Source organism: Hibiscus syriacus, unplaced genomic scaffold (genome assembly GCF_006381635.1).
Source record: "Hibiscus syriacus cultivar Baekdansim isolate YM2019G1 unplaced genomic scaffold, ASM638163v2 tig00111390_pilon, whole genome shotgun sequence".
Lineage (NCBI taxonomy): Eukaryota > Viridiplantae > Streptophyta > Magnoliopsida > Malvales > Malvaceae > Hibiscus > Hibiscus syriacus.
In genome coordinates this window covers 325,667-346,346 of record NW_024063077.1, presented here as the reverse complement: position 1 = coordinate 346,346, position 20,680 = coordinate 325,667, and the positions used below count along the sequence as shown (strand labels likewise).

Below are 20,680 nucleotides of genomic sequence, written 5' to 3'. Positions count from 1 at the left end.
ATGGTAAATTTTCAAGAATTCAAATCTGTTAATGAAAAATTTTCATTATTATTCAAATAATTAAAGAATATTTAACTACAACTGAATATACTAACAATATATCAAAATAGACAAAAAAGAACTTTTCAAATAATAGATTCAAGCACATAACATGTGGGGATCACATTCAAAATACTATACTAATAGCAACACATAACATGTGGGGACCATAAAAATTGCAAAGTTACATGTTTGTACATGTGCATTGCAAAACTGATATAAATAGACAAATATAATATGTGAAAATATTAACTACAAAAGTGTAAAAGTGATATTAATTCCCTAAACCCCAACATAATATTCATGCAGTACATATATTCTATCACAACATATATTCTATCAATGGTCAACATATATTCATGCAAAAGTCAACATACTGAAATTCACTAAACACATATATTCATGCAGAACATATACATGCAATACTCACATTCATTGATTTCATGCAAAACATATCTATTCATGCAAACAAATAATTCTATCACAACATATATTCTATCAATGGTACAATATTTTTTCCAAATAAACATAACATAACATATATTCTATAAAACAGTAACCATATATAGTAGTAAACCCATGTATACTAACAACAAATCCATTCGTGAAATCAGTAAGCAGTAAGCATAAGAAAAAGCCATATAATCTCATATATACTATTCTCATTCGTGTAATCAGTAAGCAGTAAAACCATTTATACTAACAGTAAACCCACTAAACTCATATAAACTCATATAAACTCCCTAACATATATACTAACAGTAAACCCGCTAAACTCATATATTCTCATATATACTATTCTCATTCGTGCAATCAGTAAGCAATAAAACCATTTATACTAACAGTAAGCAATACACCCATATAAACTCCCTAACATATATAGCATTTTAATATGAGAAACCACTAAACAGTAAGCAGAAGAAAGTTTTCGAATTTAACATAAGAAAATAAGAGTTTTCAAGTTTATTTTGAGGAGCTTCAAAAATATTTTTTAAAACGGAAGAAGACCCTAAAGATTTTTTGAGCGCTTATCATATCTCGCGTTTGAGTCTTCTTCCACACGATAATATCTACTACCCGTTGTTAAACAGAAGAAAACCCTAATGATTTTTTGATCAAGCGAGTGTTTACCCAAAATCCCACAAAATAAGATTTTTTAAAACTTTCCAAGCCTTTCGATTCCCCTAAAACCGAGGAAAGAAAAGATCTTTGTTTCTCTAAATCTCTCTAAACCAGTTTGATTTTTAGAAGAGGAGGTTGAAGGCGAATAGGTTTTCTGCGATAAAGGCGAATGGGTTTTCAGTGATGAAGGCGAATGGGTTTTCAGTCTTTCAACGAGTGTAATGCAAAAGGTATGAAGGAAGGAGAATGGGTTTTGTGTGAAAAAACCGAATGGTTTTCCACGTGTGTACTCAGTTGGCATTAATAATAATATAAAAACATCGCCGTTAGTTTATAACAATCACGTCGGACTCTCCGTTTTTTTAACGGAGAGTGGTCTGATTAAATCAATTAAAAAGTTTGGTGGTCGAATTGAGATAAAAAATAGTTCGATGGTAAGATTGATTATTGACCATAGTTTGCTGGTCTCCCGTGTAGTTTACCCCTTATTTTAACAGCATTAAGATGCACGCCATTAAACCTGGAATTTAATCCCATAATACAAAACGACAGACTATGGAAGAGCTTGGTATAAATTAAACTGGGAAATTTAATGTTTAGTCCCTAAATATACTGAGATTTCAAATATGGCTTCGAATTTCGTAAAAGTTTAATTTAATCCTCCAAACTCTGAATTTCATGCAATTGAGTCCTAAATATCAAACTTAAATAGTTTATAGAATTCGATTAAATTGATCGAAACATCTAAACTAGATTTCGATACGTTACACTAATATCAACCTTTATTAGAAACAAGTGTAAAAACACAATTACAAAGTAAAAGTCTCACTGTGACCCACCACTGTTTGTATTATCTTATAACGAAAGAGTCTTTTTGACATTATTAACTAATCTAAGTCCCTAAATGGATTATGATAATACAACTTTTTTCTTTTCATTTTAACGGAAAAAACATGAGATGATATATGGAGAGAAAGTGGTAAATGCTTAAGCTAGTAAAAATAGAAATTATTAGAAAAATATAAAATAATTGAAATAAATAAAATTAACAACATTAAGATTTTTTTAAAAAGTACTAAAATATTTAAAAATTATAAAATATTCTCTTGTCAATTCAAGTCACTTGATATTCCTTAGATAAATTTACAATGGAATCAACCTTGGATTAACTATTTCTTATAAGGTTCTCTCATGTGTTTTAAAAATAATTGGCAAAGTCCGTGCCTAAGTGATGCCCGTGACTTAATATTTTTTTTTATCTTTTTATTGCTTTTGATAACTTTTAATAATTTAATTCTTTTACTATTTTTATTATTTAAATAACTTTTGAACACACACCATTAAAATACGTTAAATTAGTAATGCAATCAAGATGTCAAAAATTCGTCAATAATACATTTTTTCCATCAATGTTTATTGGTGTCAAGTATTAAGTGACACAACCCGTGATAGTTTTAAAAAATTTCATATAAATATAAGATATATAATAATTAGATGATACTAGCTTTTGTCATCTTAAACCATTTTTTGTGACATAGATCAAACGTCACCTTTTATGTTTTCTAAAATTTGATGAATTAAATTGTCACAAATAAAGCTTATTTGTGTTCAATTTGTAATGTCCCTAATTAACATTGAGTCATCATAAATATATTAATTTCATTTGTGACAATTTTACAACATCACTATTTTATCTAATTGTCATTGAAATATTTCCCTCCAAATATTTTCTTGGTGTCAAATATATAGTGACGAAAACCAATGACGTTTTTTAAAATTGTCAAAAAAGTTATACCATTATTCACTAACTGTGACGAAAACATGTTCATTTGCAAGATAAACCAATGACATTTTTTAAAATTGTCAAAAAAGATATACAATTATTCACCAATGTTATACATAGTGTCATATAGAAATTTTGTCATTAATGGATAAATTTGTTGTACTTAATTTTACCATTTTTATCTTGCAAATGCACATGTTCACGAATGTTAAATAAACTTGTTCACGAACATATAAGCGAACATGTTCACAAACTTTAAATGAACATATTTACGAACATGTTCACGAACGTAAAACGAGCTAACACAAACACCTTTATAAATAAATAAACTAACATGATATTAAAAAATTAACTAAACATGAACACCTTTAAAAGTAAACTAACAAATATGAACACAACTTTATTTGTTCAAACTCGATTCATTTGCAACCTTGGGTATGTTCCACTAAACCAGATCCCTTTCTTGATAATATTACACAATATAACAGTTAATGAAAATAAAAAAGAAAATAAGAATTCTAATAGGAATAGATGAGTCTACAGCGAACGTCACGCGCCGAAACACACCACTAGTGCAACATACCGAAACACACCACCAACCAAATTACCCATATTAAGTAAATACTAAGAAACTCAAGGACCACTCCATTATTAATTTATTTTAAGAATTTAGTTAGACTAGTCATTTGGGTTAGTTTCATCACATTTTGTATTCAACTTATATAATGGTAACACAGTAAAATCAATATTTTTCAAGTACTGACATGAGAATTGGTTGCGGAAGTATGGTCGATATGGCAATGTTTTGGGCTTATGAAATAAATGAAAGGGTGGGATAATATCTTAAATAAACTAAGGAAGAACCAGTGCTATAGGAGAGCAAATAACCATCCTTATAAGTCTATTTAAGCGGTGATAGAAAGGACTTGGACCCACTAGATAATAATCTGGGAACCACAAGTATCAAATAAAAAGGATGGACGCCACAAGTATAGAAATACTTGATAAGTCAATAAAAGTCACCAAGGACTTGAGAAAAGAGATAAATCTCACTTGAATAAAATATATGAAATGTGTGTTTACAAAGGAATAGGACTAGCCTATTTATAGAAATGAAGGGACTTTGGCCGAAATGGATACATGGTGGTTCGACCAGCCCTTGTATCCCTTTAAAAATACCTAATTATTTGAAATATTGTCTAGAAGCATAGGTGATGTTTCAGTTGGAATGGAGAAGGTCTAATGATTGGTCGAATAGTGCTTGTGCCTTCTCAAATTGGTGCCTAAAGGAATCAACATGGTCTTTGTCTGAATGATGATGTTGGTTGGATGCTTGGCATGCCTAGGGTAAATTCACATGCATGGCACACACTTGCTGATCACATGGGCACGCACATAGGGTTCTAGAAAGGCTTGTGGTGTAACCTTGTGCATAGGATGAAGGCTGGTCATGTGTATCATCTTGGGCGTGCATGGGTTCTCCTCCAAGCTTGCTTGAGTGTGTAGCTAGCTAGCAAACAAGGGGCTGGTTGTGAATGAGCTTCCTAGCCGAGACTTCCTATTTTCCTTAACAACTCTCCTAGCTACCTTCAGCTGTCCATTTTTTCACCTTTAGCAACCTAGCTTTATTTAGTCTACTAAGCTGAGTTTAGCTAGGCTTTAGCTCCTCCAGCTGAATTGAGCTTCCCATTGTCTTCCATAAGCTACCATGGAGATTGTGAGCTGATTGTGAGTTGCCATAGAGTGACAAATACTCCCTCAAGCTACTCTAATGTGTGACGTGCCTCCATGTACCTATATGTGCAAAGAAAACAAGGTAAATTATTGTGAATGAGCTGGAATGAATGCAAACACATGTTGCCAAATGAGAATACATGCTTGTGAGCTATGGATGGCTATCATGAGTTGAATATAAGAGGTTTATATATGAATGAGCTAATATATATGACTTGTGAGCTGAATTGAATAGAAATGAGCTAAGAAATGAAAGAAGAACATGCTGCCATTTCATGAAGGAATTGAAATTTATCTAAATGAATGCAAGACTAATACAACTTACTAGTATGCTTAATAAGGAATGCAACAAGTACTATAAAGATGTGGATTAATTATGTAAATTACTTAATTAATATAATTCATAACTAACAACCTAAGCATGATATCATCATCATATGTTATTAGTTTATAAATGACCAGAATGATGCAAAGAAAGTAAAGTAGTATAAGGTCTAAGAGTACTCCCTTGAAGGCTAAGTAAACAATGTATGCAAATGGTGAGAACGAGATTGCATCAATAAAGGAAAAACTTAAAACAATAATCGTTTAATCTTCATTGGCTCCAGCAGTGTGTATCCATCTATGAAAACTATCTTCTTGCAACAACAACTTGATTATTTTCGGTGAATAGTTTATGTTCCAAGTCCAAACGATAATCCCCATGTCAATTTCGTCATTATATCTGTTACTTTATTTCCTTCTTGAGGAATAAAATCAAACTGTATATTCCAATCTCGATTAATCAGATTTGTCGTAACCGCTTTTCGCCCGGGCGGGGAAAGACCGATATCGACTAGGGTATTCTATTTGAAAATTGTTTTGAAAGCTAAGGAGTCGCCACCAATCATTTAAGGTGAGATTGGAATACCATAAAAACCGGATGATTTTAATAAAACATTTTGTTTTTTTATCAAAATATCGAGTTTTGAGGTCTGTGAAAATCCAAAAATTAGGTTCGGGAGTCAGTTACGCGTGGGGAAGGATTAGCACCCCCACAAGCGTCCAAAAATTGGTACCTAGTTGATTACCCTATATTTAAAATCATAAATTTGGAGTTCGATCTTTATTTAATTTAAACATCATTAAGGATGCAAAGTTGAAAAGGGTATTCGTTTATTAAGACCGATAGCATTCGCCCCCGAGCATAAATGCGAGAGATCAACTATTGTGCCTAATAACCGAATATTACCTCATTTTTAGAAAACATGATGTGATTTTGAAAAGGATGTCGACTTATTCAAGGAATTACCAGTAGTCACCCCTGAGAACGATCGCGGGAGATATACTATTAATTCCTTAATAAGTGAACAGTGCCTTAGATTTGTAAAAAAACAATGCAATCAAACAAAATTTTATTTATCCTAATTAAACTAAAAGTAAATTAAGGCTTATTCTAACTTAAAGTGTCAAATTATGAAAATTAAGGAACTTAGGGCTCAAATCTGAAATGTCAGTTCTAATATTAAAGTTTAATACTATACATTAAAATGTATTAAATATTCACGAATTAGAAAATTTCTTTTGATAATTTTAAAATGATCGAATATCACCCTTAGTCAATTTATTTCGATTAGAGTCAAGGGATGCTTATGAGGTTATCATGTAAAATTAATGAAGATGTCATGCAAAACATATGTACACACAAATGCATTTAAATTAAAATGAAAATACATCAAAATATTTAATTAAAGATAAAAGTAAGACACATACATCAAACATAATAGGGAACCATAATGTGAACATAAAAAAATCAAATGAAAAACGTGACCCATAAATTAAAACAAAATGTAAACAAATTATGGACAATAAATTACAATAAAAAATGCATATTAAATTAACAAGTCAAAGCTTAAATTAGGAAACAAGTGGGGAAACAAATAGTATAATGACTCCATAAAAACTAAACACCATACGTTAGAGAAATAAGTAGCTTAAATTAGGGAAAGTGGAAAAATATTATAATGATTCCATATATTATAATCAATAAAAAACTAAACCTCTATTGCTTAAATTAAGGAAATAAGTGGAGAAACAAATATTATAATGATTTCATATATATTATAATTAAAAGCTAAACCATTATAGCTTAAATTAAAGAAACAAGTGGACAAACAAATATTATAATGATTCTATATATATTATAATTAAAAAAAACAAACTACTATATCTTCAACAAACAAAAGTGGTGATTTTTTTACCAATACTAAATTATCAACTAACTAATATATATATATATATATATTCATAGATTAATGTTTAATAAAAATAATATATATAAATAATATATATACGTAAATTAATAAAAATAATTATAATATATACATAAAAGTATTACTTGCGTAATATGCATATATGCTATAATATATATATATATATATATATATATATATATTATATAATATGGATAATAAAATAGATATATATATTCTACATACTATGTACAACCTATATATATATAATACACTTAAATAATATAATATATATGCTTACAAAATATATTACAAAGTAAGTGGCATAAAATATATTATGGGAATTACCATACTTTTAATATATAATATAAAGGTAAAGTAATCATACATAAAATATATATAAGACACCACAACCAACACACTTTTAATATAAAATATAAAGGTAAAGTAAATATACATAAAATATATATAAGACACCACAACCAACGTGGGTCACTCAAAAAAAATATCACATAATTAATAAAATATAATTTTAAACATAGGGCACAATGATCAACATTAGCTAAAAAATAATCCTATCACTAAAGTTGAAGGGATCTGATGCTGAATATAGGGATTAAAGATACAATTTTACCATTTATTTATCTCAACCAATATTAATGAAGTAAGAATAAAAGTACACAACTAGAACAACAATTTCGAAACTGAAATATAAAAACTGCGAAATCGATGACTAAAGTACAAATACGAGGTGAATGTAAGGGATTAAACTATGATTAAATCCAAAATTATAAAACATAAAGAAAAATGGCAAAATAATGAAACTGATCCCTATCAATGACTATTTTGTAAAACACGCTGAAATTAGAGGCATTTAAGATGCATTTATTCCATTAAATTAGCCTATATAACACCATTTATCATTTTTTTTGTTTCATTTTCATTTGGTTACCAAAAAAATGAGAGTTCTCTCAATCTTCGACTGATCCCTTACCGGCCAACCTAACTTGCCATCCGACCGCCATTCCGGCCACCACACACGGTGGCCGGAGCTCCAAAATTCACCTAAAAAAACCCCAAAGCCTAGATCTACTATCCTAGACACCAAACTAAACCTAAAAATTCCCTAAACAAACCCAAACAACAACAAATCTAAACCCATCTGTTTGGTTTCCTCGAACTCCAACCACCGTGAAGGCTCCCTTCGACTCAAGTAAGCTAATGCCTGACCCTCTTTTAGACTCACATATATATATTTTTTATTTTTGCATGGAAAGAGTATATTTCTATATTTTCGAAACTAAAAATATACCTTGAAAATAAGTGCTATTTTTATTGCTTTCTGAATCTGGAGTCCCCCCTTTTACATTTTTTTCGTTCAGGTTATATAACCGATTCTACAATAGGTTTTTACTTTCTTTTTTTTTTGTTTTTTCTGAAACATCATGATTGAAGTAAAAAATAGATTGAAATCACGGGTTTGTCTTGGTCTTAATGTTTGACTTGTGAATCCAATTGTCAGTTGGTGGAGAAGACTGCGATAGTGCCAGATTCGGTGGCCTGGGCTCGATCTGGACGGCTCTAGCAAGGCACCGACAACATCCAAGGGGGAAATCTTAACTGAGGGTTGATCTAGACCGTCCATCTCCAACTTGATCATGCGGTTGAGATTAGGTGGCTGCCTTAGAATATGTTAAAACCCTAGTTGGTGTTGGGTTTTCATCCTTAGGTTTGCTGAACTGTAATTTGGGTTTGAGGTATTTGGGCCGAATCTGTAAATAAAAATATTATTTTAGTAATCTTAAATAATAATAATAATAATAATAATAATAACTTAATAATAATGGGACGAAAATAATTGAGGGTCGACAACTGCCCCTCTTTGCTCATTCTTGTGTTAACATGAATAGGGCAAAGACGAAGAGACAATGCATTTTTCGTCCGGTCAACTTCAATGTTTAAATTATGATAAAGGATCTGTTCCGCTGTCACTCAGGGAATATAAGATCTGGGGATATTGATATAGTCCACTTTTCTTCAAGGAAGATTGAATCAGGGTAGACTTGTTCTATTATCACTCATAGAATATCAAATCTTGAAAGAGAGGGATCTGTTCTGCTTCTTCTGAGGGAATATCAGATCTGAGAAAGTTGATCTATTGAATCAGGGTAGACTTGTTCCGCTGTCACTCAGGGAATATCAAATCTTGAAAAAGAGGGATCTATTCCGCTTCTTCTGAGGGAATATTAGATCTGGGAAAGTTGATCCATTGAATCAGGGTAGATTTGTTCCACTGTCACTCAGGGAATATCAAATCTTGAAAGATAGGGATCTGTTCCGCTTTTTCTGTGGGAATATCAGATCTGAGAAAGTTGATCCATTGAATCAGGGTAGATTTATTCCGCTGTCACTCAGGGAATATCAAATCTTGAAAGAGAGGGATTTGTTATGCTTCTTCTGAGGGAATATCAGATTTGAGAAAGTTGATCCATCGAATCGGGATCGATCCTGAAAATTAAACATTAACCTTTATTAGTATGTGTTTGAGGATTCAAAAACATCATACCTGAAAGTCTCGAGATGATAATCTTTGGAAGAGATTTCTCTTGTGGAAGCTTGTCTTGCCCCGACCAATCATGGAAATTCGAATTGGTTATTTCTATGTTGGGTCTTTACATCTCTGTCATTTCTTTTAAGAGAACCTGCAAGCACTCATTATTATGCATTTTATGTCATTATCCTGTTTATGCCTAAAATGTGTGCAATGATGCAGTTATTTTGAGAGTATTTTCTTTTGATAACGACCTTGTACTTAAGACTGATTTGGGCACGAAAAAATCAACAGCAGTTCATCTCAATCAACAATCCTGGTTGAAAATTCTTTGGTTGAACCTAACTCTGATTCTCTTTACTCTTTGAACCCCTGTGCTTCTCATGACCAACTATTTGATTAATGACAAGATTTCTTGGATTATCCCACATTGTTGAGCCTTTGTGTGTATCTTAAGACCTTAATTTCTTGTGGCCCACCATTGCGTAAACCTCATACTAAGACCTTTTTCAGCTTCGGAATACCTGTATTTTTCAAAACTTTTTGTACAATAACGCACGATGATCTCTTGTTTCCCGAGCTAATCTACATGTTTTCACTTTTTAATTAGGATGCTTGCAATGTGGAAAAAGACCTTTTTTATTTAAAAATAAAGATTTTTTTGGTAAATACATGGCAAACTTTTAACTAGAATAATCAAAATAAAACACAGTAGGCGTCGTCAGATATCAATAGTACGAATACTTTTGAACTGGCACGCCGTAGGAAGACCTGAGTGTAGCTTCTGTCAAGGGTATCTTGAGGATTGTGGTAATGCGTAAGGGTGTAAAGTTCCCCTGTACTGCCAAATTCCTGACTGTTGGATGTCGTAAGCCAGTGTTTGAATCTCGTTTACTTTCTTGTTACCCAAGCTTTGCGATTTCCAACCCTTTCTTTGATTACCAAAACTAATTCAGAATTTCTGCCATGCACAAATTCTGAATTTACACAATTCTCAAGCCGTCCTTTATGAGTTTTCAACCTGAGACATTTTCTGGTTTGAAGACGCTCGTTACGGGTTTTCATCTTGAAACCTCCTTTTATTTTATTTTTCTATTTTTTTCTTTTCATTTTTTCTAGTCTTTTTCATTTTTTTTCAGGCAAAATATTTCTTGACTGCGTCAGCATTCACAGGGTTAGGTAACTCTGGTCCATCCATTTCGGTGAGGATTAAAGCTCCTCTAGAAAAGGTCTTCTTTACCACATAAGGTCCTTCCCAATTTGGCATCCATTTAACTAGAAAGTCTTTTTGAATTGACAAAATCTTTCTTAGCACCAGGTCTCTTTCTTGAAACTCTCGTGGGCGAACTTTTTTGTTATGTGCCCTTATCATACGTTTCTGGTACATTTGCCCGTGGCAGATAGCTTTTAATCTTTTTTCCTCAATCAGATTCAACTGATCATACCTAGTTTGCACCCATTATGCTTCATCTAGCTTAACTTCTGACAACACTCGTAGTGACGGAATCTCAACCTCGATGGGCAACACAGTTTCCATCCCATAAACTATAGAAAACAGAGTTGCCCCAGTGGACGTCCTCACTGAAGTTCGATAGGAAAACAGAGCGAATGGTAGCTTCTCATGGCAGTCTCTATAAGTCTCAGTCATTTTCTGTATGAGCCTCTTGATGTTCTTATTGGCGGCCTCTACCGCTCCATTCATCTTTGGGCGATAGGTGGTAGAATTATGATGTTTAATCTGGAACTATTTATATGCTGACTTCATCATCTTGTTGTTTAAATTCAAGGTATTGTCAGTGATGATCCTTTCTGGTAGCCCATACCGACAAATAATTTCTCTCTTCAAGAACTTGCAAACTGTTGACTGAGTAACATTTGCATAGGAGGCTGCTTCTACCCATTTAGTGAAGTAGTCTATTGCCACGAATATGAAACGATGACCATTAGAAGCTTTGGGTAAAATTTGCCCAATAACATCCATGCCCCACATAGAGAATGGCCATGGAGTAGTCATTACATGCAATGAATGAGGAGGGGTATGGAGCTTATCTCCATAAATCTTGCATTTATGACATTTTCTGGCGAAATTGATACAATCAGTTTTCAAGGTTGACCAATAATACCCAAATCTCATTATTTGTTTAGCCATTGCATGCTCATTAGCATGGGTACCACATACTCTTTCATGCACTTCTTCAATGATCGTTCTAGCTTCTTTGGCATCCACACAACACAGAAAGGCATGATCGTGACTTTTCTTATACATGATCTCGCCATTAAGAACATATCCTACGGCCATTCTTTGAATAGTTCTTTTGTCATTTTCAGTGGCCTGCTCGGGGTAACTTTGATATCTAATGTATTGTAAGATGTCGTAATACCAATGATTTCCATCATCTTCCTCTTCTATGCCATAGCAATGGGCTGGATACCCATAAGCTTGCATCGTAATAGGCATCATGCTTGAATGTTCATTGACTTTAAAGGCTGCTGCCAAAGTGGCTAGGGCATCTGCCATTTGATTATCTTATCTGGGAAGAAAAATGAATATCACTTTCTCAAATTCCTTAATGAGCTCTATGACCAACTTACGGCATTCCACTAACTTCGCATCCTTTGTTTCTCATTCACCTCTGAGTTGATAAATTACCAGGGCTGAATCCCCATATACTTTAAGTTTTTTCACTTTACGCTCAATGGCAGCTCTAAGACACAGGATGCATGCTTCATACTCGGCCATGTTATTCGTGCAATCAATGTTCAATCGACTAGTAAAAGAATAGTGTTTTCCACTAGGTGAGTCTAGAATTGCCCCAATTCCGTGCCCCAAGGCGTTTGAGGCACCATCGAAATTCATCTTCCACTGTTCATTAGTAGAGGAAACTTTCTCTTCAGTTGAAATAACCATTAAATCTTCGTCGGGAAAATCGAAGTTCAGTGGTTCATACTCTTCAGAAGCCCTACTTGCAATGAAATCGGACACAACACTTCCTTTAATTGCTTTTTGGCTTACATATTGGATGTCAAATTCATACAATAAGATTTGCCAACGAGCCAATCTTCCAGATAAAGCAGGTACACCCATTAAATATTTCAGAGGATCAAGTTTAGATATCAGCCAAGTAGTATGATACAACATATACTGCTTGAGCCTTCGGGTAGTCCAAACTAAAGCACGACACAACTTTTCTATTGGTGAGTACCTCGTCTCACAATCAGTGAACTTTTTACTGAGGTAGTAGATTGCTCTTTCTCTTTTCTCAGTTTGGTCATGCTGCCCTAATACGCACCCCATTGAATTCTCAAATATTGACAAGTAGAGGATTAATGGTTTGCCTGATATTGGTGGCATTAAGACTGGAGCATTCGACAAATATTCTTTTATTGCTTCAAAATCTCCTTGGCAATCAGAGTTCCAAACCCCTGTGTTATTTTTACGGAGAAGACGAAAAATGGGATCGCACTTTTCAGTTAATTGCGAAATAAATTGGGAAATATAGTTTAATCTTCCCAAGAATCCTCGAGCTTCTTTTTTTGTTTGTGGGGGTGGTAAATCCTAAATAGCTTTGACCTTGCCAGGATCTACTTCAATCACTTTTTTGCTTACTACAAACCCCAAAAGTTTTCCCAAAGTTACCCCGAAGGTACACTTGCTTGGATTGAGTTTTAACTGGCATTTTCTTAATCTTTGGAAAAGTTTCCTCAGATTCTCGATGTGTTCTTCCTCCGTTTTAGCTTTAACAATCATATCATCGACATAGACCTCTATTTCCTTATGCATCATATCATGGAATAGTGTTACCATTTCCCTTTGATAAGTTGCTCATGCATTCTTTTGCCCAAACGGCATCACCTTGTAATAGGATATGCCCCACATGGTGACAAATATAGTTTTTTCCATAAAATTTGGATGCATCTTTATTTGATTGTAACCTGAAAACCCATCCATAAACAAAAATAGAAAGTTTCTAGCCGTATTATCCACCAGGGTATCTATGTGTGGCAGAGGAAAATTATCTTTCGGACTGGCCAGATTAAGATCTCTGTATTCGATGCACATGCGGACTTTCCCATCTTTCTTTGGTACTGGAACATCGTTTGCTATCCATTCCGGATACTTGGCTATTTTCAGGAACCCAGCATCAAATTTCTTCTTTACTTCTTCTTTAATTTTAAGTAGCATTTCAGGTCGCATTCTTCTGAGCTTTTGTTGTACCGGTTTACATAAGGGCTTTATTGGCAACTTATGTACCACTAACTCAGTATATAAACCTGGCATGTCCTCATACGACCAAGGAAAAACATCTATGTACTCTCGAAGTAGCTCAATCAGACTTTGTCGTCCCTCAGCAGATATGATGGTGCCAATTTTTATCTCCTTTTTATTTTCCTCTGATCCTAGATTCAAGATCTCAATGGGCTCTTCATGAGGTAGAATTTGTTTATCTTCTCTCTCTACCATTTTTCAGTAGTTCAGAAGGTAAGTCGCTTCCCTCATCACTATCATAACCTCCAATTTCCCCTTGACATATGGGTAGCTCGAAATTTATCTTCAGGTCAGAGTCATCAGCATTCATACTATTGATACCGGAAGTCCTGAAAGAATAACGAACAAAAGGATATATATATATATATATATATATATATATACAAATACATGATGATCTATCCATATGAAAATAGAATGAAATAATAATATATAATAAATAAATAAATAACGAGAAAAATGCAAGGGATGATGTTGCCATTTTGTGAATTAACAGGAATGCATCATTTATTAAAATAAAAATAGATAGATTAACCCCTTACAGAAGATCACTTATTGTCCCGGGGTTTAGACAATAGGGAAAGTTTTTATGCATTACTCTGAAACAGTTTTGTAAACTACAGGTAATTCTTATGTAGTCCAATTGTTTAGCACAAAGCCTAGTGGTACAGGGTAGATGCCCATAGCCATTCCATCTTCGATTCCTTCCTCCGATAATCACATTTATACCCAAATCCCTCAAGGCATTTTCAATAACAGGCTCTTTAGATAATCGGGCCCCCTGAAACATGTGGCCTCCGGATATGAAGGTGTTACACAGCGGTGAGAAAATCATGGGCTCCCACTTAATATCCTCCCCAGATAACCTGGCTTTTCTCCTTTCATGGTTCTTTTAAACATTTTTTAACTTTTCTTTTAAGGTCGGACGATATCCCAGACCAAAACGATCTCGCTTAATATTGGGAAAAACTAGACTAATATTTCCCTGTAAGCGACTTCCAAGCCCTCTCCCAACCTTGGCTCCTCTTCCCAAAGTCATTTTCAGTTCCATTTTGGTACAGTTGGACAACCTTGGCTTTGGAATTTTCTTTCTTTCAGCAACAAAGGTGGCATTAACAAATTCCAAGGCTCTGAAAGAGCACTCGACCACATCTTCATTTACTTCGACATATGGGGAGGTAGTAGATATGGAAGCAATGATATCTTCCTCAACATTAAGGCATACCAAACTCCCCTCAATTACAAATTTGAGTTTCTGATACATAGTGGATGGCATGGCTCCTGCCTGGTGGATCCAAGGCCTTCCTAACAAGCAGTTATAGGAGGGCATTATATCCATTACAAGGAATTCGACCTCGTAGGTTGATGGTCCTATGGTTAGAGGAATATCGATCTTCCCCAGTACCTCCTTCTTTGTTCCGTCAAAAGCTCGAACAATGCTTTGGCAATTTCTCATGTGTGTACTGTCGACCGGGAGTTTCTTCAAGGTTATTAATGGCGTCACATTTAGGGCAGAGCCGTTATCGATCAGTACTCGTGATAACACATGTCTCTTGTACCTGATGGTAATGTGCAGGGCTTTGGGGTTGCCCATCATTCTAGATGGGATCTCGTCATCAGAGAAAGAAATAAAGTTATCCGCCTGAATATTTACAACCAGTCGATCTATCTTTTCTACTGGCAGATCTTTCGGTACGAAAGTCTGATTCAAGACTTTCAGCAAGGCATTTCGATGTGCCTCAGAACTTAATAGTAGAGCCAGGATCGAGATACGAGATGGTAACTTGTGTAGTTGTTCGACGTTGTTGTACTCGCTATGCTTCAAAAAATTTAAAAACTCCACAGTCTCGTTCTCTGTTACTGGCTCCTTAATTGTTGGCTCATCATCTTTCAGCAATATCTCAACCATTTTCCCTTTATCAACGATTGCTCTATTCTCAAGCTCACAGGTCTGGTTGGGAGAATAACATCTCCCACTTTTGGTAAAGTGGCCGCCTACCTCATCCACCTCTTCCTTAGCAGCCTCGGAACTTTCAATATTCTCTAATTAGCATTCATACCTCCAAGGGACATGCTTGTTATCCTTATAAGGAAATGATGATGGAAGCGTGATCACCACTTTAGGGATTAACCTTTCCATAGTCCGGGCTTTCGGTGTGATGACTAAAGGGCAGTTAGTATTGTAAAGTCCCTTGGATGTGCCTTCGGAAGCGCAAATCTCTACCTCTTTCTCTTTCTTAGCTTCATTGTAAAATTCCATGTCTTTACTATCCATCAGCCTTTGAACCAAGGCCTTGAACTCATCACAATATTCAATAACATGATCTTCACAATGGTGGTAGGGGCAAGCATACTTATTCCCCTCATCATTAAAGGTCAACCAGCCTACTTTGACCATTTGCCCCCATACCCAATACTTGGGTGACTTTACTTCATTGACTCTGGTTATAACCTCATTTCCTCTTTCTTCAATGACAACATTAACCCCTGCCCCTGCATGGTTCGGTAGTGGATTCTGAGCCACATTAGGCTGCTCGCTATCACCGAAATTGATGACATTTATTTGCCTTAATCTTTGCACTAACTTTTTAAAGGCTAGACAGTTTTCAATTGAATGCTCTGATGCCCTCGCATGATACTCACATTGAGCATTGATGTCAAACCATTTTGGGTAAGAAGGTTGTATTGGAGAAGTGTGGTAAGGTGACACCACATGTTTGTCGTACAGGATCTGGAATAGTTCTTTATAGGTCATAGGGATGAGGTCAAATTGAACCCTTTTCCTTTCTTGTCTTGGTTCTTTCACCCCTTGTTTAACAGGATTTAGTGCAGACGATATGGTGGTTTGAGGTCGAGATACTGTAATGTTATTAGAATCATATTTCTTCACATTACTAACATCATTATCCTTCCTTCTTGCTGGAGGTTTTCGGCTAGATTCTCCCCCGTCTAGCTTCCCGCTTTTGATCGCCATCTCAATCATTTCTCCTGCGTTGACTATATCATCAAAATTCTTGGATGAATTTCCAATAAGATGTCCAAAGAACGGGGCCCTCAGAGTATTTACAAAAAACATATTAGTTTCTTCCTCCTCTAATGGTGGATGAACTTGCACAACTATATCTCTCCACCTTTGGGCATACTGCCTAAAGCTGTCGTTAGATCTTTTTTCCATACTCTGTAACAAAATTTGGTTTGGCCTCACATCTTTTATGTGTTTATATTGCTCTAGAAAAGCCTTGGCCAAATCCTTCCATGATTTAATTTGAGTTCGACTTAGCTGATTGTACCAACGGATTGCTGAGCCTGCCAAGCTTTCTTGAAAACAATAAATTAATAGCTAATCATCTCTCACATAGCCTGTCATTTTTCTACAAAACATGGTAATATGTGCAGAAGGACAACTGGTGCCATCAAATTTCTTGAAATCTAAAACTTTGAATTTTGGTGGTAGTACTAAATCAGGGACCAAGCTTAGCTCTCTGGCGTCGATTCCATATAAGCTAACATCTTCTTTCATAGCTCGAAATTCATGCTTCATTTGTTCCCATTGTTTCTTGAGCTCCTTATCATGTTCTTTTTTGTCTTCCTCATCCAAATCAGGGACGTCTTTAATTGGTTGTGGGTTTAAAGAAGAGCCATGTAGGTTTACTTGTATTCTTTATGATTGTGTAGTTGCTCTTTGTTGTGCTTTAACATGAGGTGGTGTAAAGCCTGGGGGTATAGGGGTTCTTCAGAGGTAATACCAATAGTTGGAGCTATAACACCAATATTTGAAGCTTTTCCACGATCCACTTGTGGTACAAAACCTAGGGGATAGAAAGGTTCTTCGATAGTAGCACCGACAACTGGGGTATCTTCTCTTTCAATATTTCTTCCTCGTAACATACTCGCAAGTTTCTCCATCAAATCATTCTGAGATTTTATCATTTGTTCATGTATCTCCTCCTGAACTTTCTTAAAGCTCTCCTACATGTCAAGTTGAGTTTTTTCGATTTGGACGATCTTGTCTTCTATTTTCTTTGTTGACTGATGAGTACCGTATGGGTGTGAGATGTATGTCAGGATAACTACAAATGATTGAAAATTTTATTTTATTATTTTGTCAATTTTAATGAATAAATTGTTATAATGTAATCATTAAGATTTTGAAAATTTAGAGAAAACAAAACATATGAAAATACAAATGCAAATGTAACCCAATATTGATTCAAAATACTTAGTTTATATAAAAAGTACTCAACAACACACAACATCTAAGCACTTAGGCAAATAGATTATATCGACATAAATACTAAACATAGAATCTTGCCCTATTTCCTAATCTTTCGAGCTCTATCATCAATCCCATGATGCACCGTTCTTCCTCTATTTCTGGAATCACAAAAATTCTTAAAGCTGTCGCTTCTTCAGATAACTCGTAGACTTGGCGAGCTACATCGCGAGCCAGACCCATTGCTCTCTCCATTGCTTCATGTTGCCTTTGAATGGTATCCTGAGCCTGTCGTAGAGCAATTCCAAGCTCTGGATTAGTTAATGGTCGGCTCTCTTCTAGCTGTTGGATTCGTTGATGGCATCTATTCACTATGACTTCTAATTTAGTAATCTTCACTTTTAAGGCCTCGTTTTCTTGCATGGTTACCTCTTGTGCAGATGAGTGGATCAACCCTGCTCCTTCTAGCTCCGCTATCTTTTTCTTTAACATCTCATTTTCTTTTTGAAGATTGTTGTAAGGGTTCCGAAAAGTCTCATCAATACTAAGCAGTTGTGCCTCAAGTTGTTCAATCTGTGCCCGCCTTTGTGCTAATTCCTGGTTGGCCTCATCTCTTTGCTCTCTCAGTTTTCGAGCATGTTGTATGGCTCGTTTCTTTTCTTCTTGGCCTCTTCTTGCGCTTCTTTCTTCCCTATCGAGTTTTATCTTTAGGGTTTTGGCAGTATGATGTAGACCATGGGCTCTCATTTTCTTCTCTAAGGCCCAGAAATCTAGGTTTAGCATCAAAATTCTCCTAGACCTTCTCTTTCTCTTTGGCCAATTATTTTATCACTCCATCCTTCTTAATCATTTCGAGTTCCTATATTGTCTTCTCTTCCGAGAAGCTTCTCTGTTCTTTTTCTCTCTCTAGATTCATCAGTCGCATTTCCTCTTTTAACAACTCAGCTTCTGTCGGGAGCCTCCTCAATCGCTCCTTCATAGTCAACTTGTCCTCTAAATTTGGCTTAGGTGTGTTGTTGTTAATTCTCTGCGACCTCCAAACCTCATTGGCCGACGTGAATACAGGCTCTATCATCTTGAAACTCATCCATTGAGGCTTCTGCCAAGCCGCATAGATCTTTGAAATTCGCTCTCGGTAACCCGGAGTAGAGAAAGAAAACTCTGCCTCTTTCAGGTTGTGGGTAGCTGGTACGAACTATCGGGTATTGAACTGTCTGAGTACAATTAGCGGAGTATACCCGATTGCTCCCCATAATCCGTGCAGCATTACAAAACTATCGTTACCGTACCTGAAAAGTATGTCCTCTTCGGGTAACCAGTAAGCCTTCCATACTATCTCAGTATCTTTCATGTTACAGAGAGCTTCAACCCAGTCTTTCCTCTTACGATGCTCGGGGATTTGGCATTTGTTGAGGAAATCCATAAGAGGTGAAAAATTTGATTGATGTCTCAGAGCCCAACCTTTCTCGACTATCCAGGAGTGGCTCCACCACCAAACTAGTAATAGTGAGACACATCCGGTGAACTGACCTCCCCCCAATCGTCTACACTGGTTCAGTGACAAGAATATTTCCGCAAGGATGGCTGGTGCAGGATTCTTTCTAGCGATAGCTTCAACGAAATCGATTAAGGCGATGTCAAAGTGATCCTCGTTCCTGGGAAAAATTACCAAACCATATACCGCAAGGGCGAAGTGATCTCTTCTTCTTTTCGATGAAGTTTGCTCGTAAATTAAACTTTTCAGCTGAGCCCATGAGATCCCCTCATCACGAATGTACTCTTCGACCCACTCCTTGGTCTTTGCCGTCAGCGTGATCATCTTGTTTATGAACCCTTTAGGTCGAATTGCCTTGGTGTAAATGGAATGTCTTCTAACATTCGGGATATTCAACAAAGTTGTATACTCCTCCAAGGTCGTGGTCATGTCTACTTTACCAAAAGTGAAACACCTGTAAGCTGGATTCCAACACTCGGCAAGGGCTCGAACCACCACTGAATCTATTGGTGCTCTCAGTAGCTCTATAATGTCGCCGTATATCCCTCTGAATAGTGTCTTCTCATTATCATCCCAGGTAGACCAAATTCTTGATAACTCAACCCAATGTGCCTGTCTGACTCGGATAGTTACCTTTTCTGGCAAAACTGAATCTTCGGTAGTGACAAGGCTATCCCCGAATCGTGTCTGCCCATATTCAGACCAGGTCTGAACACTAATTACATTCTCAGTCCCATCGAAAGACATTGTTGCCTTAAGCTTTTATATAATAACTAGGTGATTTGGGAATCAATACCGTTTATGAAATGATGTGATATGATAATGATACATGCAATCAGGAAACAAAACAATAAGTTAGTGATATTAGAATAATTTAAAAAATCAAAGAATAATTAATGAAAATTTAAAGTATCGAATGCGAAATAATAAAAGAAATTTAAAAATCCTAACATCATGTAATCTAGTTCTTCTAAGTTATCTGCATGGCTTTAACGGGGTAGGCTTACTAAATTCTTTATATGAGGTTGGGTTCTAGAAAATGATTCCCAAGCCATCTTTACAACCTGCTAAGGTTGCCCCCCGATTCTGGCCCATTACAGACTTGCGAATTGGGTTCAGCTCAGGGGATCACACCACTAAAAGTGTACCTCGGATCTGGTATCTGGATAGGCAACTTAGGGTGCTTTCCAGAGATACTTTGTCAGACCCACACAAGGAAGCCCAATGCTCCTCGTGAGGTGTGAC

At 35.5% G+C, this 20,680-nt stretch overlaps 2 protein-coding genes across 2 annotated transcripts; both read right to left on the bottom strand.

Annotated features, from left to right (window-relative positions):
* Positions 1–14,619: 14,619 nt before the first annotated feature.
* Positions 14,620–16,902, bottom strand: LOC120160093. The gene is made up of 3 exons (XM_039170537.1): positions 15,860–16,902; positions 15,133–15,757; positions 14,620–15,012 (listed from the first exon to the last, which is right to left on the bottom strand). The coding sequence occupies exons 1-3, from the start codon at positions 16,900–16,902 to the stop codon at positions 14,620–14,622; spliced, it is 2,061 nt and encodes a 686-aa protein (XP_039026468.1).
* A 1,119-nt stretch (positions 16,903–18,021) lies between these two features.
* Positions 18,022–18,687, bottom strand: LOC120160092 (myosin heavy chain, embryonic smooth muscle isoform-like). The gene has a single exon (XM_039170536.1). The coding sequence runs from the start codon at positions 18,685–18,687 to the stop codon at positions 18,022–18,024; it is 666 nt and encodes a 221-aa protein (XP_039026467.1).
* Positions 18,688–20,680: the final 1,993 nt, after the last annotated feature.